The sequence below is a fragment of the Filicampus tigris genome, chromosome 18 (assembly GCF_054856515.1).
Source record: "Filicampus tigris isolate MCC_2025a chromosome 18, RoL_Ftig_1.0, whole genome shotgun sequence".
NCBI lineage: Eukaryota > Metazoa > Chordata > Actinopteri > Syngnathiformes > Syngnathidae > Filicampus > Filicampus tigris.
Window position 1 is genome coordinate 14,152,573 of NC_141234.1, and position 27,428 is coordinate 14,180,000.

General features: G+C 40.3%; 2 protein-coding genes and 1 long non-coding RNA gene across 16 annotated transcripts in view; 2 read left to right on the top strand and 1 right to left on the bottom strand.

The window, feature by feature from the left end:
• Nucleotides 1–6,024, top strand: part of gmeb1 (glucocorticoid modulatory element binding protein 1) — a 37,325-nt gene extending 31,301 nt beyond the window's left edge. For 10 of the 12 annotated variants that reach the window (XM_086013662.1, XM_086013667.1, XM_086013673.1 and 7 more), the window contains 4 exons: nucleotides 709–831; nucleotides 923–1,060; nucleotides 1,213–1,335; nucleotides 2,715–3,756. In XM_086013662.1, the coding sequence (XP_085869788.1) occupies nucleotides 709–831; nucleotides 923–1,060; nucleotides 1,213–1,335; nucleotides 2,715–3,550 (1,220 nt within the window). In that variant the 3' untranslated portion in view covers nucleotides 3,551–3,756. Of the gene's footprint in view, nucleotides 1–708; nucleotides 832–922; nucleotides 1,061–1,212; nucleotides 1,336–2,714; nucleotides 3,757–6,005 lie in introns of those variants that run through there. The other 2 variants (XM_086013663.1, XM_086013666.1) reach the window with 2 other exon arrangements.
• The window catches only part of LOC147132653 (uncharacterized), a 27,880-nt gene continuing 452 nt past the window's right edge, over nucleotides 1–27,428 (bottom strand). The window contains exons 1-4 of one of the 3 annotated variants that reach the window (XR_015081972.1): nucleotides 7,483–7,729; nucleotides 3,159–3,500; nucleotides 2,970–3,050; nucleotides 1–2,158 (exon numbers count right to left, since the gene is read on the bottom strand). This is a non-coding gene — a long non-coding RNA (uncharacterized LOC147132653). Of the gene's footprint in view, nucleotides 2,159–2,969; nucleotides 3,501–6,225; nucleotides 6,467–7,482; nucleotides 7,730–27,428 lie in introns of those variants that run through there. The other 2 variants (XR_015081973.1, XR_015081971.1) reach the window with 2 other exon arrangements.
• Nucleotides 6,866–27,428, top strand: part of sf3a3 (splicing factor 3a, subunit 3) — a 27,939-nt gene continuing 7,376 nt past the window's right edge. The window contains exons 1-14 of the mRNA XM_086013676.1: nucleotides 6,866–7,111; nucleotides 7,236–7,283; nucleotides 13,294–13,346; nucleotides 15,923–16,028; nucleotides 16,111–16,183; nucleotides 16,734–16,825; nucleotides 16,916–16,998; nucleotides 17,090–17,228; nucleotides 17,316–17,384; nucleotides 17,466–17,533; nucleotides 20,885–20,992; nucleotides 21,624–21,693; nucleotides 21,802–21,966; nucleotides 25,708–25,818. Coding sequence (XP_085869802.1) covers nucleotides 7,016–7,111; nucleotides 7,236–7,283; nucleotides 13,294–13,346; nucleotides 15,923–16,028; nucleotides 16,111–16,183; nucleotides 16,734–16,825; nucleotides 16,916–16,998; nucleotides 17,090–17,228; nucleotides 17,316–17,384; nucleotides 17,466–17,533; nucleotides 20,885–20,992; nucleotides 21,624–21,693; nucleotides 21,802–21,966; nucleotides 25,708–25,818 — 1,281 coding nt within the window. The 5' untranslated portion in view covers nucleotides 6,866–7,015. The remainder of the gene's footprint in view (nucleotides 7,112–7,235; nucleotides 7,284–13,293; nucleotides 13,347–15,922; nucleotides 16,029–16,110; nucleotides 16,184–16,733; nucleotides 16,826–16,915; nucleotides 16,999–17,089; nucleotides 17,229–17,315; nucleotides 17,385–17,465; nucleotides 17,534–20,884; nucleotides 20,993–21,623; nucleotides 21,694–21,801; nucleotides 21,967–25,707; nucleotides 25,819–27,428) is intronic.

Consider the following 27,428-nt stretch of genomic DNA (forward strand, 5'->3'; position numbering starts at 1 on the left):
TCGGCAAATAATTGTAGGCTGTGTGAAATGTCAAATGCATGCGAGTATAAAGCTGTTAGAGCAGCAAGTCGACACATTCTGATATAGATATTGCACTGCATTTACCATTTTAATCAAATCGGTTCAGATAATGGTTGGATGGATTTTTCATCTGTGTGACCTCCCCCGGATTGACAATTGACGGACTGGCGGACCTTTGACGTTTACTGAGGGAATCGCAGTTAAATTAACATGACGAACTGACCAACAGACGATTACAGTTTGGTTCGGCTTGAAAAAAAATGATGGACGGGTGCACAGGCTGCTGACAGATGACAAATGACCGACTGGCAAACTTTCGTAAAGTGCGCACCTCTAATATGTTCACATCAGCTTTATTTATATTTTTAAAAAAAGACATGTATAGTTGTTTAGTATTTTTCGCTTAAAATGTATTACTAATTCAACATGTTGGCTTTCTTTGTTTTCATTGTAAAGATTACTGCATCAGTGAATTTCCCTTGTGGATAAATAAAGTATCTGTCTACCTGTCTTTATTATCCAGATTTTGCTTTTATAAAACTATTGTGGTAGTGAACAAAAAGCCCAAATCATAAAAAATCTCATGTGGTGTGGGTGTTAACCTGTACTTATTTCTTGATATAGGGAAACAGGTCCGTTTGAACTTTTATTACAATTTGAACACCCTCTCTTGTGTTGCTATTGCAGCACAGGAGTCCTTCGGTAATGGTAAGATAGTAGGAGACAATCTGGCAGAGAAACCGAGTGAAAAGGGGCACTGCATCTTAGGTTCAGCAGAATCTGTAAACAAGGACTCTCATGAAATCTCAGGTACCTAAACTCTTCTGTGTGTTAGACATTTCACTCTACTTAACACATTTCAGAGACCAAATGGACTGTACTATTGTTTTCTTTTGTCTAGAAGATGCGCTAAATTTCTGGAAGGGAATTGCTGATGTGGGTTTGCTGGGTGAAGTGGTGTCCAAAATCAGTACTGAGCTGCTGGATCTGCTGAACCGCTTGCAGTTGCTGAAGGAGTCTGTTGTCTTGCAGAACACAGGTGCAGAAATGCATATTTGTTGCCAGGCATACTAATCCGAACAAATTCAATATTGATGTCAAGTTCAGAGAATTGTGTGGTTCTGGTTTTGCAAAAGCTAAACCTGCCCATCCTTTCTCTCTGACCAACTGATCACATTTCCTTCCCGGTAGAGGTTGCAGTGCTTAGTAACCTTGGCCAGGTGTTTGGACTGCTCAACTCTGTCAAGAAGATGCTGGTGAAGAGGCGGCAGCAAACTGATCCCAGCCAAGCGCAAATTCTTAGAATCCTTTGCAGTGAGTACTGCACACATTGAAACACAAGGTTTTGCAAGAGTATACTAGCATGCACGCTATCCTATATGAATGTATCACGTAGCAAGTTTACATGTAGAAATAGCGACATGGCTATGAATTTAGGCCAGAATCAGAAGACAGAGGTTCAATTCTCGGAGTGGAGATTAAGAACTGGACACCATGAAATTTGAATTGGCACCAAGAATGATTATTTTATAAAGACAGATAACACTAATCACAGACAACGATAAATGGAAAATAAAACTATAAGCATTTCGATTTAAATATTCTTTCTTACAAACTATTCATCTACTATGTGCTCATCCTATGTGCAAGGGCTGAACAATTATGATAAATAATCTAATTGCGAATTTCTTTTCCCTAAAAATTGAGATTTTCTTTTTCCCAAGGCCGTTTTCTTAGGTATTTTTCAACAATAAATCTTTATTACAACAAACAATATCAGATCTGTCATGCATTATAGAATACTGAGGTAAAGGCAAAATGAAGCAGAGGTGGGCATTCCGTCAGTGGGACGGAACGGTCCGTCATGTACGGACGCCCATTTTGTGGAAGGTCGGACGAGAACTCTTAAAAAGGACGGACAAAGCAAGGACAGAGGTAGGTTTTCGTCCATCCCTCTAATCGTCCCTAACCAGGTCAATCCCGGCTGACGTGTTGTGTCGGGTTCTTTTAAAGGGCAAGACTGCCTGCTATACCTGCACAAGACTGTGCAGGGCTCTTTTTCATGTGCGTTCCCTCCCTTCATCTTGCAGCATTGTTCTCATAGGTGTGGTCTGCCCTCGAGTGGATGCCCATTTCACTGTCGAGGGAAGAAAAAAAAAACGCACTGAAAGCTATGATCCGGAAGTGGAAGACGTTAGTTCTCCTCCTAAAATAACAATAACAATTGCGAAATAACGTGCAACAAACCCAATAATATTGTGTTATTACGCAATCTTAAATATTCTCGTGATGTCCCCTAGCTTGTTCCACTCCGTGCTTCATTATCATCACAACAACGGTGGTTGCTGGCAGCTAACAGTTGTAAACAATGCAATCCACTCACAATACTCTCAGCTGGTAAGTGGATGTGCAGAGGAAATTAGCCATCTACTTCTTCTTCTAGACGCCATCTAATGACGCACGGATGCTTTTTTTTTTGGGGGGGGGCGTTATTTGTCGTTATATATTTTACATTTAAACATGTTTTTATTATAAAAGTAAATGATCGTTTGAATAGTTCTGATTTCAATTATTACCAAAATAATCGTGATTAATATTTTTTTCATAATCGAGCAGCCCTAACATAATTTTCCCCGTTTCTAACTTTGTGACATATTTCATTTGTTCTCTTCCACTGTTTTTGTTGTCTGTAGACCTGGAGCTGCAGTTGGCGGAACAGCGAAAGCAGCAAGAGAGTCAAGCTGTCCTGTCGTGCCCACACCCTGCCAAAGGCATGACTCCCATCAAACGCCAGACAAAGCGACCTCGTTTGCAGAAGCCTGTTACTACCACTACCCTCCTGACCTCCAGCATCAACCCTCAGCCTGCCCTGACACCTCCACAGTTTACCATTCTGTCCCCAATCTCATTATCCTCCTTGGCTCAGCCATTTACTGTGGCAGACCTACCGATCACATCCCTAGGCCAGTCGTCCAACACTGTCACTCTGCTGCCCACCGGCTCACAGCTCTTCACGCGGTACATGGTGACTGGAGATGGAAAAACTGACAGCATTACCTTGCACACGTCTTCCAACCTCACGCTGGTGGAAGCTAGTCCCATGCATGACTCAAACCATTTAAGTGCAATGGTCAAACCTGTAGAGCTGCTACACCTTAGCCAGCAGGCCGTGTGTGAAGAAGCTGTACCCATCGAGGCACAGGTGCTGGACGGCGCCATGTTGGTGCAGCAGGAGTTAATGCAGGGAGAGGTGGAGGCCAGCCAAGAGCACACAGTCATCGAGATCAACCCACGGTCAGTAGAAGAAGGTGAAGTCGTGGCGCTGCAGCTGACTGGGGAGTCGGGTCGAGATGAGGCTGGGATAGTTCAGCGGAGGACGGAGCTCACAATTTCAGAGGAGCAGGAGGCGCAGCGTCAAATACGGGTGACACAGAAAGCAGGGCTTCGGGGGCTGGACTTGGATGCCAATGGACATGGACCTGATGTACAGATTGTGGTGATAAGAGAAAATATTCAGCAAGAAAACTAAGAAACACCTAGTCATCGCGGTAGGTATGGAACAATTGGATCATCTTTCAAGAACTTTATTTCATAGCTTGAATCTAATAAATTGCATTGGAAAAAAAAACATTGCCGATACTGCATTTTCCTTTCAGGTGTTTTTGCACATGCTTCTCACAACACTTTATTTTTTCACATTTGAGTACTTACGCTAGAAATAAATGACTGAATATTCATGTTTATTTTCATTCCAGATTAATTCTATTCCTTTGCAACTGTTGTTAGGAAAGTCGGTCATGCAAAAGCATAAAGTGAAATAACATCAAATCAGAAAAGTAGATCTAAAAAAAGTATTTGACATCATGATGTGGCAGACAAACATTCAGGACTGACCACTTTGTTGAGCATTATCGAATATGGTTTTAAATTTCAGACAACAATTTATCGATAGCAGTGACCGGTTGCGGAGCAACTTTTATCCTAGGGGGGCCATGGGGTGGTCTGTAAAACAAAAAACTTTTTTTTGTTTAAAACGGAAGTCAACCCAAAAATATTTTTTTCAAGAATATGTTCCCAGCAGGCCCACTAGTTGAAACACGGCATGCTGATTAATTTTGCGTTTGTGGGATATATGTTAAGCAGCAAAATGCACTCATTTTTAGCCATCTCTGGGGCGGGCAATTTTGTCTTCTGTCGACTGAAAATGACATCACAACTGCTCACAACGACCAATCGCGGCTGACCGTTTCTCTAAATCTGAGCCGTGATTGGTTGTGGCTAAAAACGAGAGGATTAACACTTATTCCTCAAACGGAATATTTATCAGAATGCCCTGTTTCGACTAGTGGGCTTGCATAGAACATATTCTTGGAAAAAAAAATGTTTGCGTTGACTTCCACTTTAAGATGCTGATAGCTAAAAATGATATAATTACGCTAGTGTCTTGGTTTGTGCTTAACTTACTCCTTCCAGACAGCAAACTACAAAATCAAGCTGTATTTCAGTTTTGTTGTTTTTGATATTTTTAATTAACGAGTTGTTTTTCTATTTGTAATATCTGCTCCCAAACATAATGAGCAAAAGAGACACGCAATGACCAAAAGAGACACGGACCAGTATGGTATATCCAGAATTAAAATATTTAATTGATAGCGGCAAGCAAATATGTTCGAATCGCTGGTTGCTCTCATTTTTGGAGAAAAAAAACTACCTCACACGGTATAACTTCCTGCTGAAAAAACAATCACGGCTCAGATTCAGAAATCAGGTCAGCCGTGATTGGTCATTGTGAGCAGTTGTGATGTCATTTTCAGTTGACAGAAGACAAAATGGCCGCCCCCAGAGATGGCTAAAAACGAGTGCATTTGGTTGCTTAACTCGTATTCCCCAAACGCAAAATTAATCAGAATGCCGTGTTTCAACTAGTGGGCCTGCTGGGAACATATTCTTGGAAAAAAATATGTTTGCGTTGACTTCCACTTTAAGAAAATTAACTAATAAAAATCAGAAATGGCTTTTGAATTGAACAGCTTTAAAGAATATAATCATCATGAACTCATGAAACAAGCCAGGACAAAAATGGTGGTACGTCGAGACAAGATTGAAAATAATTTGACCATGGGACATGTTCAACCAATGTGTCGTCGAATTAGCATCACAGATGTTTTCCACATGTATACTTACACGCATACACTAACAGGCATTCACATAAATGCACGCATACAACTTTGTCTAGTGGAATGGAATACGGCTTTGAGGGATATTTGACAGGGGTAGGAGTCCTTGTAACCAAGGATGTCTGCAGCTAGACGACCTGGTCCTTGAAGTGATAAACCATAGGTGGAGAATATCATAACCAACATTTTTGATTAGGCTTATCTGTCAGGACAACAATATGTATGTGAGGGTTGCATCTTCGACAGCGCCCCTTTCTCACTTCGCCTTCCATGGATGTAAGTGTTCGCGAGGTAAGAAAAGAAGCCCAGATCTGACCGTGTCTGATTCCTGTATTTCAGAGATTGAAAGAATAGACGAGCAAATTCAATCAACTTGTGTGAGTCTTTACTTACATTGGATGCCTTCTTGAAAGATAAAATGAACACGCATTGGAAATTTTTTTTTTTTTTTTTTTTTTGTGAACTAATAATTGATCTTACATTCCAAGTGAGTGACCTGCTGAAATTTTCAACACCAGCCTAAAAGTAAATGCAATCTTACTTGTGAGTCACCATAGTCTTTAACAATCCCCCCCCCCCCCCCACACACACACACATTTTTCGTCCAGGCCTGTTTAATGAGTTATTTATTTTGAGATAAATCTGCTGAACCACAATTCAATAGCAATGCCTGATTTTCAGTGGTTAGTTTTAATTGACGTGTCATTATTATTATCATTATCATTATCATTATCATTATCATTATCATTATCATTATGTTATGTCATGTCATGTCATGTCATCTTCCAAACCGCTTATCCTATACAGGGTCGCGGGGAGTTGCTGGAGCCTATCCCAGCCGTCAATGGGCGAAGGCAGACTACACCCCGAACTGGTCGCCAGCCAGTCGCAGGGCACACATAGACACTGTCACTGAGCGGGAATCGATCTCACGCTGCCCGCACACAACTCAGGCGTGTGTACCACTACACTATCAGCGGACTCATTATCATTATTATTATTATTTCTTAAACAGAGGGGTACCTACCAACCATTTTCTCCACGTGCAGTTAGCGTTTGTGGAATGAGGCTGGCCATCTCCTGGTCAGTATGAGAAATGCTGTCAGTGAAGCAAGAGCTTCTCTGGAAAGCCAAGTTTTATATAACACTCAAACTGTTTGTTGTACTTGTACTGTTGTTTTATCGAATGTGCTGTTGTCTTTGGATGATGTAACTGGCCATTCAGACCAGAAGACTCTGTAAAGACTACTTATATTAAGGACACAACCTGGAGCCCCAGTCTGCCCAATTTAATTTTACATGTCCTGTAGATTGTGCATCCTTGGATTTTGTATTGTTCATGTATATTGTAGTTTTCAATAAAGTTTGTTGAAAAAAAAAACAATGCACTGATGTTATTGACAGTTTTTGTCTTAATGGTCTTGCTGGTAAATGTCCATTTCCCGTGTGTTTCTTTTCTCTCCTATTTTCTTTTTTTTTGGGGGGGGGGTGTAAAACAATGCAGGGGACAAAAAAAGCCCTCTGGAAATTTGCAGAAGAAATGTGCCCACGTGTTCCTTTCGTAAATTACGCCAATAATATATGGATAATAATCTTTACTGGTACAGTAGTTAGTTACAGCCTCTTTCGTGAAACACACGCCAGTCCAGTAGGTGGCGATAATGCATCTGAAAGCTGGTTTCCAACCGCCTTTTAACTCACACCAGAGCGTGTGCGTATTCGTGCGTTCATTTAAGTACCTAGCTTTGTTAGCTGTCTTCTATCCTGTATCCTGTAATTTCCCTGTACTGAGTACGTATTACGCTACTCTAAAAAGCATGGAGACAATTTTAGAGCAGCAACGTCGCTATCATGAAGAAAAGGAGAGGCTAATGGACGCTAAAACCAGAGAGGTGTTACACAAGAAATCGACGGTGAGTGTTCCCACATTATGCTACAATTAGCATTACTGTATAGCTAACATCATGAACACAGACAGACACGTTAAAATTAATAGTATCATTGTTTATTTTTAATGCTAATGTATTATGTCAACAGTTGCGCGAGCAGATCAATTCGGATCACAGGACAAGATCCATGTTGGACGTAAGTTTTTTATTTATTTATTTGTCCATTCGTAGCCGCTGGGATGGCGCTGGGTCATGAAACCCCTTAGCCCGTATGGCTAAAAAGAATAAAAATCTCCAGCCACACTTAAGTGTATTAAGTGTAAACGGTAGTATTTTTCTTATCTCATTAGTTAGACTACCTTGCTTAAAAAAAACAAAAAAAAACGGTGACTGACCTGTAGTGTAGCGTGTTCGTGTTGGTCTTATATGTTGCCCTGCTAGTAGCTTATGAGACCAGCGCAGAAACAAAACGCCGACCTATGCTTTTTTTCTTTTTTTTTTCTTTCTTTTTTTTTTTTTAAGATGGGTATCCCAATTCAAAATGATATAACCAGAAAAGTGATATAATGTCGAGCATGTATCGTGCGTGCGCGTGATGGTTTTCCGAGTTGCCCTGCTAGTAGCTGTTGAGACCAGCACGAAAACAAAACCTTGCCGGTCTATGCTGTTTTTTCAGCAGGGTAGGCCCATTTAAAAATGACGAAACCAGGAAAGTGATATGTCAATCGAGCATATATCTTATTTCTTAGACAGCACTTTTGCTCTCACAACATTCCGGTCGCCATAATGGAAATTGTAAACACACACATCGCGAACCGCGAAACTTGTCAAATGCCTCCATTCATTTATTATTCTGGAATGGGCTTGGGTGGAAAATTAGGTAGTGGACAAGATTGATGTACGTCACAACGGACAATGCTTGCGGGTCAGTAATCCAGTCTCTCTGTTGAAGTGTGTATGGGTCCAAATCGCCTATCAAACACAATTTACCGGCATACCGCACATTCATCTGGCTGCTCAAAGTCTCCGTGTATTTCTCCATCGCAACAGATGGTTTAAATCCACAAAAAACATGTACCGTATTTTCACGACCAAAAGGTGCACCGTATTAAAAGGCGCAGTCTCAGTTACGGGTGCTATTTCTGTATTTAACACATACATAAGGCGCACCGTATTATCGGGAGCAGGAATGGTAAAACATACAATAGTTTACAACACACGGTAGCAAGCATGCACACTAAAACGTATCGTTACTGTCCTGTGAAAACATTTATCTCCAATTTTGGAAACTTTTTTTAATTGTGTCTTTAATGTGATGTCTATAACGTGGAAACATGATTCAGGTAAAAATAAATAAATTTAAAAAATGGATAGATAAGTGTTTTTCACATGACAGCGATGATATGCTAGCAAGCACGCTAACATATGTTTTTAAAAAAGCAGAGGGAGCAAAACTGAGTTCGGTTGTTTTTTATTGAAACATTTAACAATGTATTCACGTAATTGTCAGTGATTAACTGTCATCCACAAATCCATCAAAGTCCTCATCTTCGGTATCCGAAACAAACAGCTGGGCAAGCTCTCCATTAAACACGGCAGGTTCGCTTTCGTCATTGTCCGAGTCTCGTTGCCATGCGGCTCCTCAGAAACGATGCCGGCTTTTGAGAAAGCTCGCACAATAGTGCAAGCAGACACTTTAGCCCAAGTATCCACAATCCATTCACAAAGTGTGGCGTAACTTGCCCGGCGCTGCCTTCAAGTCTTTGTGAAACTGTGTTCGCCGTCCGTCATCCATCGCTCCCCGCTTGCAACGCCCTATTTACACCGATGTCCAGTGGTTGGAGTTCCTTTGTTACGTCTCCGGGAATAATGGCAAGCCGGGAGTTCATTCGCTTCACTTGGTTTTTCGCAGCGGCAAGAGATGAGCGCGCATGGAGTCACAAATTAACGGTGACGTGTGGAAAAAAACATCCGGTCGCTTTGGCTAGTTTCACACCGCAGGTCTTAATGCTCAATTTTGATTTTTTTGCGTAAACGTTCATATTACATGTTAAATGTGACCTCAGTCTTAACTGCTGTATGAACACATTGCGTCACAAAAGTGACCTGCATGCAAGACGACGTCACCCCTGATGTGTTTGCGGAAGTAAATGTGGTCCAGCGTGTCGGGGCATTTATACAGTGAAGCGATTAGGTATGAAGTAGGAATAAATACAGTATTTGGGGAAAATCACCCGCAGTCAGCCACTCTCATTTTCTCCTCGTTCATCCAGCCCTTTTGATTGGCCTTGATGATGACTCCGGCCGGAAACCTTTCTTTCGGCAGCGTCTTGCGCTTAAAAATCACCATAGGTGGCAGTTTCTGTCCATTACCATGGCAACCAAGCACAACAGTAAAAGCAGACTTCTCGTGCCCCGTTGACCAGCGCAGTAGCGATACGGACGTCTTCTCCACATTGTGGTTCACCGGGATGTCAAACGTGAGTGGCATCTCGTCCATGTTGGTGATGTGCTTGGCCCGGATGCGTTTGTCGGCAATCTTTTTACTACAGTAGGAGCGGAAGGTGGCCAGCTTTTCCTTGTAATCCGCCGGAAGTTACTGCGCCACGGTGGTCCTTGCCCGGATGTGTAACAATTTGATATCTTGTTGTTGTTATCAGTTATACAATACAATACAATTTTATTTATATCGCGCATTTCAACAGCTAGAGCTGTAGTAAAGCACTTTACAAACAGTAGACAATAAATAAAGACAATAAAAGGCCGTGATACACAAATATTAATAAATATAGATTACGCCAATAGGGGGCAATCATGCACTGTTGAGAGAGTGGAAGCCAAATGTGTAACACTGATAAGATGCATGTTCAAATAAAAGACCCACACTTTAACAGGATGTATAGATGGCGCTGTTTCATAAAACTAAGCACCAAGACAGACCTTCTTGAAAATATTCGATCTTCATTTGTTCTGCAAGCATTTTTGCTCTCTCCCGCTCTTTCTCTTTCTCTAGCTGATAGCTTGCAGTTTGAACTGTGCTTTGTAGGCGTGTCTCTTCATGGTTGCCATTTTCAATGTTGTGACGCACAATGAATGCATATACTGTACCGGCACTACTGGGGCGTGCCTCTGTCACGCCCACCCTGCTCCCCTTAACGTCCACATGGTGTCCTCACCAAGGTTATTAACGTAAACGAATACGAACGAAATAACGAAAACTAAAATTAAAAAAACATTTTCGTTTACGAAATAAAATAAAAACGAAAATATTTTCTTAAAAAGATAACTAACCAAAACGACATTGTCTGCTCGCAAGACTAACTAAAACGAACGATAACCGTAGCGAAAATACCATTCGTTTTTGTGTTTGTAAGCTTTTGTGATCGCTTAAAATGTAAAACACGGCGCTGTCGGTTTTTACATCAGTTGTACAGCCGTACGGCACCTCGACGTCTTAAGTGACGTAACGCGTTTACAATTAGGTCTGATGGGTAGGAAACAAAACTAAAACAACATTATAATAACGAAAGTTGGGAGAAAACGACAGAGCCCCATTTGGGATTATTTTGCTTATGATTGTGTCTCGGGCAAATGCATTGTCACGGAGACGGGTCTCGTGCGGCATATTGCTGAAGGGGAAAAATCGCTCTCTCTCTATCTATCTATCTATTTATTTATTTATTTGTTTCGACTAATTTGCCCGCCGACTAGTCTCAAATTTTATTTGCGACTACTCTATAAGAAAGAAAACTTTAAATTTAATACATTGAATTCAAAGTTCAAAATTTGTGTATTTAGGGACTATTTTAGCCCAAACATTCAGGACAGTTTGTTAATTTAAATTCTGTTGATGTAACAACAACTGACTGAATAAAAGTGAACAATTGAAAGAGAAATACATTTCTGATACGTTTGCCAATGCAATGCATGGCATTTATTATAAATAATGTAATGAGTAATGGTACCGACTCCCAGTCCAGCAGGGTCTCAGTCGCCATATGTTAGGTGCATTATCATGCACACAGGCGACGACTTTATTTTCAAGTGTCACGTACCCATCACACTCCGCAGGAGAGCAGCCAAGTTTTCAGCTGTGTGTCTTTCCTCCAAGACGCATGTCTGAAGCACACAGCTGCGGAGATGTCCTTCATCCACATACGTTATACACGTCATAGTCATGTAAGATTCGGTGGCTATGGACGTCCAGCCGGCTGTAGTTATAGCATTGGCCACTAGGGTTGACAACTTTCTCACTCCTAAATAAGGGACAGGTGCACGGTGCCACGGTGGTGTGAGCATGATGTATGAATTTTGGATTTTTTTTTTTTTCAAATGTTCACGTTAATGCTGAAACCACATTCGCGTAAAAATTTAAAACATTTTTAAAAATGGACAGTGTTCTTCACAGGACAGTGACGATATGTCACCTCATATGAAACCACAATTTGGCTCTTTTCATCAAAAAACGATCCGTCCCGCAGCCCGCAGCAAGCCGGTGTGGGTAGCAGATGTGATCGGGTCCTTCGCGCCTGCCGAAGACGTTTTTAACACGCTTTAAAATATATTGTAGCGACTTCAAAGAACACGCCGTCAGACGTAGTTTAATTATCATGTTTTTTATTAGTCCAACCGGCTAATAAGGGCCGCAGCCGACGCCAATACAGTACGACAACCGTTCAGTCAAAAAAGAGCAACGGCTCCTCTCGCTCGCATGCCCTCCCATCCAGCGAGCCGCGCGATGCATTCATTAACCGCGGAAACAACACAACTTGGCAAAACACAAATTCGCCCACAACACAGATAACCCGATTCGTTACACTATTTCTGTAATATATTTCTTTGCATCAATGTTTGCCACCCCATGGCTGTTCTACATGCTGACTGAAGACTTCACGTCACTTTTCGTGGCTTTCAGAATCGGATTGTGGTGAAAGGTTATTTGGAGTAAAACACACTGTATTAGAAATGCTTCATGTTAGAAATCTCACGTTGTTTTATTATTAGTAATTGTTGGCATGTGATAAATTCATTGAGTTTCGACGTAGTTCTGAGATGTCCCACACTGTGAGCAGGCATTGAACGCTATTCGAGCACTAAGTGTTGATAGTGAGTGACTTTTTTTTTCTCTTTCCTTCTTCGACACAGCTCGTAGTTTGTTCGTGCCAGCAAACTCCTCAGTAGTTGCAGATTGCCCGTGTTTCACCATGTTTGTTGTTGTGTGTAAATGTTAAAAGGTGAGGTTAATGAGTCAGGTTCGTGTCAGGTAACTGCTCTACATAATAGCCTGGATATGTTCTCGTAAGTGATGTCACGTTGATGAACACTAGTTAGTTATTTCGGCTAGTATGCTAACTATTCTAGCGATGAAACGTATGAATGTGTATAGTATGTATTGTTTGGCTGATTCATTTCTTAATACAGTGAATTGCAATGTTTAGGCATATTGTTAACAAATGGATATGCATTGGATGATGTTGCTAGGTTATTCTTTGCCTGTGTTGTTGCAGACCACACTAAATAGACGTGTCAAGTGGAATACGGGCCTGTGTTTTCTGACAGGAAACATTCATACCTTGCCACTCTAAAATAGGGTCAGCTGGAGACATCATACCAATCATATGATCCTCTCCGTTTTACTTCACATTATGTACAGTTCATACAATCTTGCAGGGTCAACCAGAAAATTGTTTCCAGTTTGGCAGGAGAAACGCAAACGGAAGTGACGTATGAGCTGCCTCACAAAAGTAGCAGTAATGTACTTAATTTTATTTTCTATTTAGTAACTCTGAAGATAAAAACACAACAGCCAGGGGGGTGACAAACATAGACGCAAAGAAATATATTACAGATTTATAAAGCGTGACATCAGCAGGCGCGAAGGACCCGATCCAATCTGGACATTTAAAAAAAATTTCAATGAACATTCTATCAGTCCGGCCCTTGGCTTGTCGCAAAATTTTGTATTTGGCCCTCCGTCCATTTGACTTTGACACCCCTGGTGTAGATGTAAATAAGCGGGTATCCAAGACAGAAAAAATGTCTCAAGCTTTATATTTCTAACGGAGGTACTAGAATTACTCGAGGACCCGATTCAGCCCTATTGCTAAATGTATATTGTTATAAAACACAACTGTACTGTCTCAATTGATAATGCGGTCGTTATTTATTGTCTCATGTATACCGGGTCTCTTTTCTTTTTTTTGTAGCGGTATATGGAAGTGAGTGCCAATCTCAGAGACTCTTACGAAGACAAAGATGGGTAAGTCCTCGTATTCACAATTTTATAAAACCTTACCCGTTTCATCAAAGAATGTGATTTTATTTTTTTAAATAATGTTCCAAAGTATTCAATGGATAACACCCACTGTATTTACATGCATTTTAAAAATGTAACTTGATTGTCAGACGGAATTAATATATTGGCTAGTGACAATCTTCCCTACAAACAATTTAAGTCAACCCCTACATTTTCTTTACAATAATATGTAATATGCAGGCCCACTAGTTGAAACAAGGCATTCTGATTAATATTGCTTTTGTGGAATATGAGTCAAGCAGCAAAATCCACCTGTTTTTGTCCATCTCAGGGGGCAGCGATTTTGCCACTTGCTGTCAACTGTATTGCTGTTCATTCTGCCACCCGGTGGCAGCTGTGTGGCATAAGATTCCTAAGTCAAAGCTTTTGCCCATCAAACTAAGCTTCGTTTGACATTTTTATTACCGTTTGGTGCAAATGAAAGATGTGATCGTAGAAAAGTGACACGATAGAATCGTCTTCACTATATATATCGTCACATCACCCAGCACGCCTGGTGAGTGTCAAGCATCGGTTGAATGTGTCTCACTCAGTCTAACGTGGTTAGTGATGATTACTCTGACGGACGAAATACCACAACTATCAGTGCTTAGTCCGTCATTTTAAAGTGTTCCATCAATCGCCAGCAAAACAGGTGTCCGTCGGTGACGTTCTGACAGAATTCCCACCTCTTTGTAGGGCTGGGCTGATAATTCGATATCGATATGTATCGCGATTGACACGTGATCGATACCAATAGAAAATGCCTTCGATAAAACGTTAGATAGAAAAAAAGAAAAACAAACCCAATTGCAGCCTGGTGCCCGATGTAGGCAGCGCGCTTCCGCCTCCAAACATGAAGAAGCATTTAAACTGATATGAGATACTTAAGATTGTGACAGTTTTTCAAACATTTCTCAGCCCTTCTAAGCACATTACCTTTAAAATGGAGTTTATTTAATCTTTATATCGACCAGTTTATTTTTACTTTTCAGTCATATCGCCCAGCCCTACCTCTTTGTATATTAAAGTCACCCATAATTAATACAGTACCTGCCTGAGTCACTAAGTATTGTAAAGAGGTTTGAAGAGAAAATCATATTCTTTAAAAAGAAACAGAAACCGGAAATGAATTAAATTCCATTATGGCGTACGTCATCGAGGAGGAGTAGCCTATGAGGTTAAAAGTACAGTAAAATATGGTAACAATACTTATATAACTGTTATTTGTTTACTTTCACAATAGTCCCCTGTTTTGAGTTTGACTTTTGAGGTCTGCACAACAAATGCGCTCAAAATTACATTATAATAGAGCAAAAAAGAATATTAATCATGATTATTTTTGGTAATAGTTGAAAGTACGATTATTCAAACGATCATTTATTTTTTGGTACAAAAAAATGTAAACGTAAAAAAAATATCAAGACAAATGAATGTAAGTAAGTTCCTTTTGGACCAAACAAAATTTATAAAATTAGTTATAAAATTTTTAAAAAAGAAACTAAAATTCAAGTATGATTCTCTTGTGTAAACAAACATAGCATGAAATGAATATCAATAATAGTTTTTTTCACGATTATGCCAATTTGTAGTCGTGTGCAGTGTAATAATTGTAATTTAATTTTGATTTAATTGCACAGCCCTATGACACACATTGGTTTCACATCTCCATATGGTCAAATCATTTACTTTATCTTTTCTAGTTGTACCATCATTTTTGTCTAGGCCTGTTTCATGTGATTGTTTTTTATAATAATTCTGTTGAACCACAATTCAAAAGCCATGTCTCATTTTCATTGGTTAACTTTAATTACATTTTTGTACAATATTTTTTTCTACTTCATTGCGGTATAAAGTACCGGATTTCGTGGGCAATTTCCTAAAAGTAGCGATAAAACTATTTTTGGGCTCAAAACCTCATTTGTTTACAATTAAGAAAACTTTTTCTACAAGTTTTAAGTGGATATTTACAAAAGATGTTTGAAAGAGCAACAGATATTTACAAATGTGTTTTTTCTTCGCGGTATGGTACTGGTAGCGGTATCCCGTGCAACACTAGCTCCTCCATTGATGACTTTCCTTCTCTGGGACCTCATAGCGTGGTGGTCACTAACAGATGGTGGGATGTTGATAGCTTCACAGATCTTGATGAAAAGTAAGTGCCCTCTTGGTGCTGCAAACGAGCCAAAAGAATACCGCGGTCCACCGTATCGAATTCTGTCAAATCCAACAAAACAAGACGTATATAGTCTCCAGTGTCATTTGCCAGGAGGATATCACACTGACTCTGTGCTATGCATCATCTTGAAGCCTGACTGGATAACCTCAATGACATTATGTTCATCCAAGAAAGATTTTAACTGTGAGTGCGCCAGTTTTTCCAGAATTTTAGAAAGAAAAGGCAGCTTGGAAATGGGTCTAAAATTTGAGAGCACACCTTGAGCAAGGCCAGGTTTCTTAAGCAGGGGTTGCACTACAGCGTGTTTAAAATGTTGGGGGACTACACCAGAAAATAATCACGCTCCCTATATAATTGACAGAATGAGGAGGGATGAGCTTGCTGCCATCTCGGGGCCCAATGAATTTGCAGAGTTCTACAACAGGCTGAAACAGATAAAAGAGTTTCACAGGAAGCACCCAAACGAAGTAAGTGATCCGTTATTGTAGACTTTTAATTTAATTTAAAGTTAGTTTTTTTTAATGACTTGCAATGTTTGTATACCTGTAGATTTCCATTCCGATGTCTGCAGAGTTCGAAGAGTTAATGAAAGCCAGAGACAACCCTAGTGATGAGGCTCAGAGTAAGTCTTGCCACCTATAGTGTAATTATTTCCAACTAGCGTTGTCCTGATACTAAAATTTCGAACTCGATATCAAAAACCCAGAAAATTACTCGATACCATTTTGATGCCAGAAGGATAAAAAAAACTGACAAATACTTAAAAAAGGCATAAAACATATTTTTACTAACATTAACAAGACTGGCTGGTTGACCCTCCTGCTTTCGCTGCAATGGCCATACTTGGCAGCAGTAAAAACTAGAACTGCAAGCGAGGTCGCGGTGACGGCTCTCCTGCGGGGCTGCCACAAATGATTATTTTGCTATTCGACTAATCACCAACAGTAGTCGCGATTAGTTGACTTATCTGCTAATATGTAAAACACAGCATAATCGCACTGACGTTTTGCTTTGTTTTAAAGGTGTTTGCATTTATTTTTTTAATGTTGTGAAAATACCAATAATTGGGGCGAGGGGGGGGGGGCTGCCATCATTGTAATTGTGACCATCCCCAAACGTTAGGTTTGTTAGAATTTGTGTATGGACCTTAACAAACAAATAAATTGCTGCAGATCTAGTGGAATTCACAGATGAAGAAGGATATGGCCGCTACCTTGACCTCCATGACTGCTACCTAAAGTATATCAACCTGAAGGCAGCTGAGGTTCTTCTATTTTGCATAATTCATTTTACACAACTAAGCAAACTCATGCTTGTTATTAACCAGTACATGTATATCCATCTCCTTCAACAGAAAGTCGAGTACATCACTTACCTGTCATCATTTGACCAGCTGTTTGACATCCCCAAAGACAGAAAGAATGCAGAATACAAAAAGTGAGTATCATACTAAAACTATACATAAAATGAAACGTAATTTCAATACTTAAAATGACCCATCGCTCACGCCATGTTTTCATGTCTCCAGGTATTTGGAGATGCTACTCGAGTATCTGCAGGACTACACAGACCGGGTCAAACCTCTTCTTGACCAGAATGACCTGTATGACAAAGTGCTGTCAGACTTTGAGAAAAAGTGGGAGAGTGGCACTTTTCCAGGCTGGCCTGTAGGTCCTCCTTGTAGTTGGTTTAAGTTAGCTTGTTTGTTGAATCTGACCAGTCATGGTTATTTTGATTGCCTTTTTTGTTCATAGAAAGAGACAAGTAGTGCTCTGACACATGCTGGAGCTCACCTGGACCTCTCAGCCTTTTCGTCTTGGGAGGTAAAAACAATACAAATATATTCAACATGTAATTTGAATGTCACATTGTATCCGTATGTAATTCTTATTTCTTTCTCACAGGAGTTGGCTTCCTTAGGTCTGGACCGATTAAAGTCTGCGCTTCTGGCATTGGGACTTAAATGTGGAGGGTGAGCTTGCCTTCGACGCGTAACACAATGTCTTATTTAGAGATAGACCGATGTGTTTTTGTAGGGCCGATACCAATTATTAGTGGTCAAGGCTACCGAGAGCCGATATTAATTTTTCGAAAAAATGAAAATATTGGCTTCAAAATCGTATTTAAAAAAAAAAAAAAAATCTTAATTTTGTTGAAACGTCTTTAAAAATATGTTTATTTAACATTTTTCTACATTTGCATAATGTAGATTTATTTTGATTTTGTTAATACTCTAAATTTTTGACAATATACATCTTTGTTACCAAATTGTAACAAAAAGTTCAGGGAGCACCCTAGGTCGTCAGCATGTCTTAAAAAGTGAAATGAAAACACTTAAAAAAAATAACTCCATATAGTTTTCGACAATAAATGAAGTTCTCCGAAATTTCAAAATGACAGAGAATTTAACTTTCACATATCTTTGGTTTGATTCCAACACAGTTTTAAATTGATTGATTATGTTTTAAAAAGACCGATGCCGATATTCGTCAAGACGCAGAATATCGGTGCCCGGCCGATAAACGGTCTATCCCTAGTCTTATTTATGTCTGCAAGGAGCAGCTGTTTTATAGTTTACTATAGCGGAGACTCGGGTCACGAATTTAATTTGATCCATGACCCCGTTTGTAATCCGAAACGTTTATGATATGTAACGTACAGTAACTGGGTAAACTCATATTTGGCAAACCGTTTGTCAAATAGTTGCAGTAAATGGTACACTTTCAAGTGTAAAAACATTGGGATGGATAGTACCTTGAGACTTTATTTATGCTTTTATATGTCAATGACTTTGAAGCTGCTGTCTCTTGTGATGTTCTAATTTTAAAGAACGAACTGCAGAAAGCTCAAAATAAACTAATTAGGTTTGTCCAAAAAGTTCATCCACACGCACACATCTGGAGTCTGAGCACTTTATGAAACTAAACTGGTTACCAGTGTTGAGAAATGCACAGCTTGTATGAAATTGCCGCTCACTTTTATCATTTTGAAAAAGCTCACAAAATAGCTGCAAAATTAAGTTCACATGAAAAACTCATCAGTACTCCATTCGCCGATCAAAGACGTAATTGTTTAATTGAGCGATCGGCGAATTAAAGACATTACCACCGATCAGAAAATGTCCATAAAATGTATAGTACAGTGGAACCCCGAGTTACAAATGCTCCTCTTTCACATGCAATTTGAGTTGGTCATATAGCTGTCCCTGCATGTTGTCGTGAGGTGGAAGTTCCATCAATGTACAATACATACACCCAATCACAGTTGCCAGAAGTGACCGCGTTGAATGAATGCGGAACCCGGTCCTATGTTGACAGACATGTTGAACTTTTCCCAAAGACGTAAAAGGTTGAAAGGTTTCTGGGGGGGAACCTTTGCCTGGTTCTTTAATCTTTAATGCTCGTTATGGTAATAGTAAACTACCTGAAGACTTCATAGTCTCAGTTGAACTATTTAATGGATGCCAGAAAGATCGCGACACAGTTGTGAAGCCTTCTCTGCAACATTACAGAAGGTCTAACCCCCTCCCCCAGGATTCCTACTCTTATACTCTAGGCCGCCCACCCACAAGGGGGCGACCCTGCCTAGCCCATGTGACTATGAGTGCCTCTATAGGCCCTGATACACCAAACCGACGTGGCGTCTTTAAGCGCCGTCTGATTGGTGTAGTGGCCACCGTCGTAGTATCGTAACCCGTCTCTAAGCGTCTGGGAGGCGTTTACGTATGTTGAATCGGCGTCGCCAGTCGTGACATTTGGTCACTTTGATTGGCTGTTAGCAAATCAGCGCGCGGAGCACCAACAGGAAGTGACAAATGTGGAAAAACAGTGAGCACGCCTCCGCTGCCTTAATCTTCTTCCAAGTACAAGCGCGAGGATTGACAATGTAAGTATTTCACAATGCCGTGTCAAGAATGTTATGGTTTACTTCGTGTGGGAGTTCATCGTGAGCGAAGAATAGAGCTGAATGCATTGTTTACGTTTTTATAATCCCCCCCGGCCAGCAGCTTTCCGGTTAGATTTTTCTAACCATGAGAATTGGTGACTACCGCCGCCGATGGTATGGAAGGGTATTACATCTTATGCATGCGCAGAAGGTACTTTAATGGTCAGCGTCGCTGTCTGTCGTTGCGGTGAGTTTTGCCAGCGTAACGTGCCGACAGCCGGCCGGACGTCACAGGGGGTAAGCGTTTGTCACTGTTGGCCAGCGTCTTTTTTGGTGTGTCAGGGCCTTATGACCTTAACTGAAATCAACTAAGACCTGTGCCTGGGTTGTCATAGAAAAGGGAAGCCAAGTGAAAGCAAGAGAGGTCACAGCAAGATAACGGCCTGGCTCAAGTCACCTATCTAAGAAGCCTAATCTAACACACTAAACAATCAAAATGGTCCTTAAAGCGGAAGTCAACCCCCCAAAATTCTGTGCAATAATATGTTCTATGCGCCTTCACTGGTATAAACATGGCATTCTGATTAATATTGTGTTTGTGGAATGTGAGTTAAGCAGCAAAATCCACCCGTTCTTAGCCATTTGGCCATTACCATCAATCACGGCTGACCTTTTTTCTGAAGCTGATCCATGATTGCTCGTTACCTGAGCCCTGAGCAACTGTGCTGTCATTTTCAGTCAACAGAAAGTGGCAAAATAACCACCCCCTGAGATGGACAAAAAGCGGTGCATTTTACTGTTTAAATCATATTCCACAAACTATCAGAATGCCATGTTTCGACTGGTGGGCCTGCATAGAACATATTCTGGTAAAGAACATTTTTGGGTAGACTTCCCCTTTAAGAAAAGTGAAACTGCTAAAGGGAGTAAAATTAGAAGCGCTTGTCATACAGGAGACAGACAAATGTGAAAGCACTCACCGGTGATAGCATGAGTGAGGCAATCAAAAAATTATCAAAGTTATTAAAAGAAATGTTTATCAAATTAATCTTTTAAAGGACAATGTGACATCCCACTCCGTTTTTTTTTTTTTTTTTTTAATTCTTATGCTAAAATCAACTCATGAATTGGAAAAGAAACATAATTTCCCTTTTGTCCTCCTCTGGTAAAGTTAATGAGCAATAAATAGTTATGTTTTGGGAACGCCTTGGGATCCCACCTGGAAGAGTTCGATGAAGTGACTGGGGAGAGGGAATTCTGGGCTTCCCTGCTAAAACTGCTGCCCCCACGACCCCACGCCAGACAAGCATAAGAAAATGGATGATGCCTACAACAAATGTACCCATACATTGTTTTATGTTGTTACGTACCTGCATTTCAAACTGTTGATGAACTAATGAATGTTTATTTTATGTCTTTGTTTTTGTGTGTTTGACAGGACCCTGGAAGAGAGAGCTCAGCGACTCTTTAGTACCAAAGGCAAATCTTTGGAATTGCTGGATCCTTCGTTGTTTGCCAAGAATCCCAAAGCTAAAGGTCCTAAGAAGTATGTGTTTGTAAACCACTTATTATGGATGCACCAATAACACATTTTTCAGAGTAGGTGTTCAAATAAAGTACTCACCAATACCAAGTACGGATACTTGATAATGCCATTTAGCAGTTGTGCTGAAAATGCACTTTATTTGAATCAAATATGCTTTCATACGCTGTCTTAAGTTTCACAATATAATCTTTTTGGCGAGTCAACTTTTTGTTAACTGACATTCATCCAACTGCACATTTTTTTCTCACAGCTCACAGTCTTACAACACATTTCACTTGATGTAGATGTAGGCAGTAACAAAAGGTATTTCAGTTCTAAAATGCACGTGTGCCATGTTATTTATATTTCATATTATTTACATCTATATTTATTAATACGTGTATCACAGCCTTTTATTGTGTTTTTTTATTTATTGTATTGTTTGTAAAGTGTTTTGTTACAGCTCTAGCTGTTTTGAAATGCGCTATATAGATAAAATTGTATTGTATTATAATGTTTTGAAGATCAAGAGAAGCAAATATCTAAATTACGATTAATTTCCCAACCCTACTATCTAATGTAATCTAATCTATACACACTGTAAGTGCTTATGATTATGGTGACATTTGTTTTCCATTCACTATACCTGCAGAGACACCGAACGAAACAAGGAAATTGCCTTTCTGGAGGCTCAACTCTATGAATATGTTGAAATCCTTGGTGTAAGTATTATAATGTTACCAAATAAGTCTTAAGAGATAGATTGATTTACCTAATTTTGTGATAACTACTATAGTAGTCACCAAGTTCATGTTTCTCTACTTTTGTAGGAGCAGAGACAGCTTACCCATGAGAATGTGCAGAGGAAGCAAGCTAGAACTGGAGAGGAACGTGAGGAAGAGGAGGAGGAGCAGCTCAGTGAGAGTGAAAGCGAAGATGAAGACAACGAGATCATCTACAACCCCAAAAATTTGCCCTTGGGCTGGGATGGCAAGGTATAAAAGTTCACTCTGCTATACAAAAGGAATGCAAAAATGGCCGTTGTTAAGAAAGCTTTCAGTCGATTCGACTAAAGAAATTCCAATTCCAAGAAAAAAGGGAATTTCATTTTTCCGAGATAAATCGTATCGCGACCCCCTCTAATGGTTTGCATTTGGTCTGTTTCAGCTCGATGCTAAAATTGCTTGTTGTATTTACACTTACTCTCTAATTACCAAGCAAAAACAATCTGCAGTTCCATTTATAAAATGCCCTTGCAGCTTATATTGTATATTCCTTACATTACAGCCAATCAGTTTTGCTATTTTACAAAATTTTGCAGGTCTGTCACTCATCATCTGTCAGCGGCCTGGGTTCCCATCTGTCATTCGTCAGTTCGTCGATTGTTTTTCAAGCCGAACCAACCTGTAATTGTTGGTCCGTGGCTGCCTGTAGCTGTTTTTACTAGGGATGTTCCGATCAGGGTTTTATGACACCGATACCGATCATGCATGAGTGAGATCGTCCGATACCGATTCCGATCACATGGAAAATCTCTATATTTTTCCACTTATTTATGATGACTGCCATTATGCAATATCTGAAAAAAAAGCAGCCACATTATTGCCGTAATTTTGACCAAAAAAAAAAAAAAAAACGTTGCTGGCACAACATAACTGAAAAACTTAAATTGACCAGCTTTTAGTAACACAGTTTTTAACAGATCAAAATAATCAGCCGTTTTGATTATGCAAAAAGTCAAATAGAATAACATGCCACCTAAACATTGCATGGTTCAGAATATAATCAAAGTAGAACAAATAGTCACATGCAGGCTTCACTCGAATAAACCATTCACTGAGTTCCTAAATTGAAACGACTTAGGAACTTGGTTTATTGTCTTGTGCATAGACAAATTATCTTGTGCATTTGTCAACGAGAAAAAAGTCACTTAATCTTTTTGTGAATTATAAAATGATATGATCTGTTGCCCACAAGTGACCTACAATGCGTCTCCGTGTGGCAATAATGCCACTTAACCTGCGCTGTGACAGTAACGCATCATGCATAAGATGCAGCATGCATGCCATACAGCCCAAACTCGGTCGACCATTTATTGTCGGTCATAGCTTTCACCATGTTCCGCGCACTATTTCTCAATACTGCGTGTATTTTGTCTTTTGGAATATGCCTTGCTTCGAGCATTGTCATTAAAAGCAGTACTCCCTTGTTAGGCTCAACATCGACAGAGGACTGACATCCGAGCTCCATTCAACACTTGTAAAACTTAAACAGGATAATAGGCCTTCTTTTAGGAAACATTCGATGCGACAATACACTCTCCGGTGGAGCTCAGGCAGAGCTACGTCTGTCAAGTATTTGCGTCCCGGTAGCACGTAGCTTGCGAGGCTCGAAGTGGGCGAGCAGACGACAGAATCCGGTGTTATCCACCAACGAGAATGGTTGGTCATTAAGTCTGATAAATTAGCTGCCGTTAGCTGCCGTTTCATTGTTGCTGCTTTGTCCGCCTTGACTTAATTCAATGCAGTGAGCCCCGTAAACTCACCGTAGCCTTCCAATTGCTTGTGCTTCAAATGTCGGATTTTGTTGGTTGAGTTGAAACTTTTGGCCGTGCTCCCCCGTGAGGTATCTTTTCATGGCATATATTGCAAGACGCAAACACCACACAGCAGACATGCTGTTTGTTAGTGCCGTGCGCTACAGCTAGCTTCCAGACGCGACTGAACGTGTCAGAAATGAAAAACGGCATCAGCCACAACGTGCTTCCTTTCTCCATTATGGAGAATCCCCGTCGTGCTGCCATGAAACGGAAGTTTGCATCGTAAGTATTTGTGGCTGAAATGTGCCGGAACTTTAGGTCTCTGTTGCTAACACCGGGTAGCCATGACACCCCGCCTCACTACCCACAATGCTTCTGTGTAGGTCACGGAAGACCCGGATGACCACGACTGCGCATGTTCACCCTAGACAGGCAATCAGCCAGCGGGGAAAAGCGCGAGATGAGGCTGTTTCAAGAGAAAAGCAATGCGCCAAATAAATAAATATACAAATAAACGACTCGACGACTTAAATTAATTGTCGACGATTTACATCGTCGACGTCGTCGCGATTAGCCGACTAATCTTGGCAGCCCTAATTGAAAGTATAAAATGCCTTTCCTTAACCAGAATCCAGTTCTGCTGGAGGGTAAATAAAATCCAATGCAATCCTGTTAATAAATCATCCTATTATTATTTTCGTTCTCCTTCTTGTCCTCTTCTTCCTCTTCTCCTCCTCCTTGGTTCATGGGTGGATTACAGCTCTTTGGTGCATACCGCAAACTACTGTCCAGGAATAGGCTCTTCACTCTTAAGTCATTGAATTTTTTAGTGATTTTGACACAGATTGGTTTGTTACAAACATCAGACATGCAGCTTTGATACAAGCCACTTGTCATTTTATGTTGTAGTTTCAACACAGCAGCCACTCAGATTGAAGGAACGATCAATTGATATTTATATATTTATCTCAGTCTTATCAATGCGCTGGATTCGTGAGCTGCGCAACGGCCATCTTGTGCGCGTTCGGAAATATCCTCCGAGCACGCACTGGCTCATAGTGACCATTCAGAAACTCAGAGCGTAAACTCACAAACTCAAATTTGTCGTTTGGTGCACCAAAAACGGAGTGCCAGTGCGCGTTCTAGGTGCTCTGACTTGGGACATGGTGAGCCAGCGCTGGCTGCTTTCTGAGATGAATGGGAGCGGAGTGCATTCTCCCGCTCCAAATACACCCAATCTCATCAGAGTAGTGCACAAGCACCAGAGTGAATTTCCCACCGCGCCCCTTGTCTCATGTGCTCCTTTTGGGCTTTCACGTGACTAATAGAATGTCAGTCCCCGTGCAGCTACAAGAAACACTAGAGCAGTGAAAGGTCAAGCTTTACGAGCTTAACCGATCAACAAAACCTAACATTAGGCAAACCTTGCTCGTAATCAACATTGCTAAACTTTTTTTTACAGTATATAAATACCATAGCTAGCATTTTCCAACAATTTATACTTGCCTGCAAATGTGGAATCTGCTCCTTTCGCTCATGCATTTTGTGTAACAAATGTTATAATTTGATTTTGGGGAAAATGTGTAAGAATTACCAGTGCCCACAAGCAAAGCCTGACTAAGAAAAAAGTCATCTTTAAAACTTAAAAGATCCAGGTCAACCCTCACAGCGATCATTCATTTAAAAAACTATAGGAGATACATAGCTGTGGCCCACTGCCCAAGACAGTCACAAAGTGAAAAATGCATTGATTATTAAAGTACATTTCTGTCTATTTAAATGGCAGTTTTTGGATGGATTACATCGATGGGTCCTTTCAGAGCTTTGTAATGTATAAAGAAAAAGGGAAAAAACCTGCCTACAAAATTCCATTTTTAAAAATGGGGACATTTGAGGGAGAGGTTCTCTTCATGTAAATCATGTTCTCTTAATTGCTCTAACATATTTACCCATTATAATCAAATTAAACTGTGGGCAAATATTCTCATATAGTCAGACATACTTTGTCCCTTTAAGGAGATGTAAGGAAGTGTGTGTGCCTTTTATTGAATTCCTCGTTCAATATGTTACAGTAAAAAGGTGGTTCAGCAAAGTATGATTTTTTTTTTTTCTCTCTTTTTCACATTTCATGTAGCAAATTGTCTGATTTATGATGGTGACTACACAGTGTTTGACTCTGCTTTCACTTTCCTTTCAGCCAATTCCATACTGGCTCTATAAACTCCATGGCCTGAATATCAACTACAACTGTGAAATCTGTGGAAACTACACTTACCGAGGACCCAAAGCCTTTCAGCGACACTTTGCGGTATTTTCTCTTCAAGCAAAGATTCGTACATTCACTTTCCAGTGGTTAGGAATTTTGCTCGCGGTTTTCATCACAGCATTCCCAAATTAGTTTACTGGCTATAGTAGACAAATGGCCCATGTTAGGCTTCAGAGTTTGGTACAGTAAGTTGGTGGGTCATGTCTTCAAATTGCAACTGCTCACACCCTACAACAACAATATACACTGACAAACCACAATGTTTTGACCACCGGCGAAATCTAATGATGATCCAATGCAAGAGCTGTATCAAATATTCTACATTTACAAACACAATAATTCTTAGTTTTGGTTAGGGATTGGTACCGAAGATGCTACTTTCTTGGCTACGGACCGATTTGGGTCAGCCCTGCCAAGCACCCATCCACGTGATATCAAACCGTGCCATGTTTCGGTTCCGAAGTCCGTCATTCATTCTAAGTTGTGACTGTGCGGGAGTAGAAGAGACACACTTGAACGCAGCTGAGTCCACACACCAACATAATGACATCAGCCACTCTTCACACAAGCTAAAAATACAGTTCCGTCACCATCACAGAGTTATTAATTTTTGTATTATTGTGGTTGATGATTGCAGTGATGCAGTCCAGAATCAGAAACTCTTAGTCTGTTTAATGGAAATTCATGTTGCAGCGGGAGCATGTAGATGACAAAGCACAAAGTGGCAAAATAACATAAGACAGTATTGAAAAGGTAAAACCCCAGACTCATTTGGAAAAAAACAGCAAATTAAAAGGAAACATCATACTTGTACACGACTGCCAATACATGTCCAGTCCAGAGCGAATACCATAAATAGACAATTATCAGTTGTTGCAAAAAGTGCAACATTCAAATAAGCAATGGTAAGTAACTAAGAACATGACAACCTAAGCACTATTGTAGTTGCCGCAAAGTACGTACATAAATTCCATGTGTGATGAATGAAAACCACCCCACCATTTTTTTGGGTTCGTTGTCTCAATTAAAGAGGCTGTTGACCGACCACCGCATGTCCACTTTCTGTTGTCTGAGAAAAATAAATACTCAAATACTGTAGACAGTATTTTGCCAAGAAAATAACATTTCAAAATAAAACTTCCGGTGGGATGATCTACGAAACTCGAGATAAATACAACATGTTTTCATGTTGAGCTGATGAGTAAAGTTCCAACAAAGACAGAGAGTGAAAAACCCCGACAACCACTATAAAGAAAGGATAAACCCAAATAACGATAGCAAGCAAACACCGGAGGCTAGCATGGCGTTGTTTCGAGGCAGCATGGATGTCATTAGCCAACAAATTCAAGAGTTACACAATGGAATGAAGATGGAGTTGAAAACCCATAGAGACAAAATGACAGCTCAAAGGAAAACTGAGCTGTCAGACAACTTTCCAAAATAACTACAGATACGATAAGATGAAGGCCACCCTCGAGCACACAGAGGATATCGAGTTGTGGAGGCGCGAAGCTAATACAGTGGTACCTCTACTTACGAAATTAATTGGTTCTGGAAGAAATTTCTTTAAGTAGAACATTTTGTAAGTAGAGATGTATTTTCCATGTAAATGTCCTAATCCGTTCCAAGCCTCCCAATATACAGACATAAAT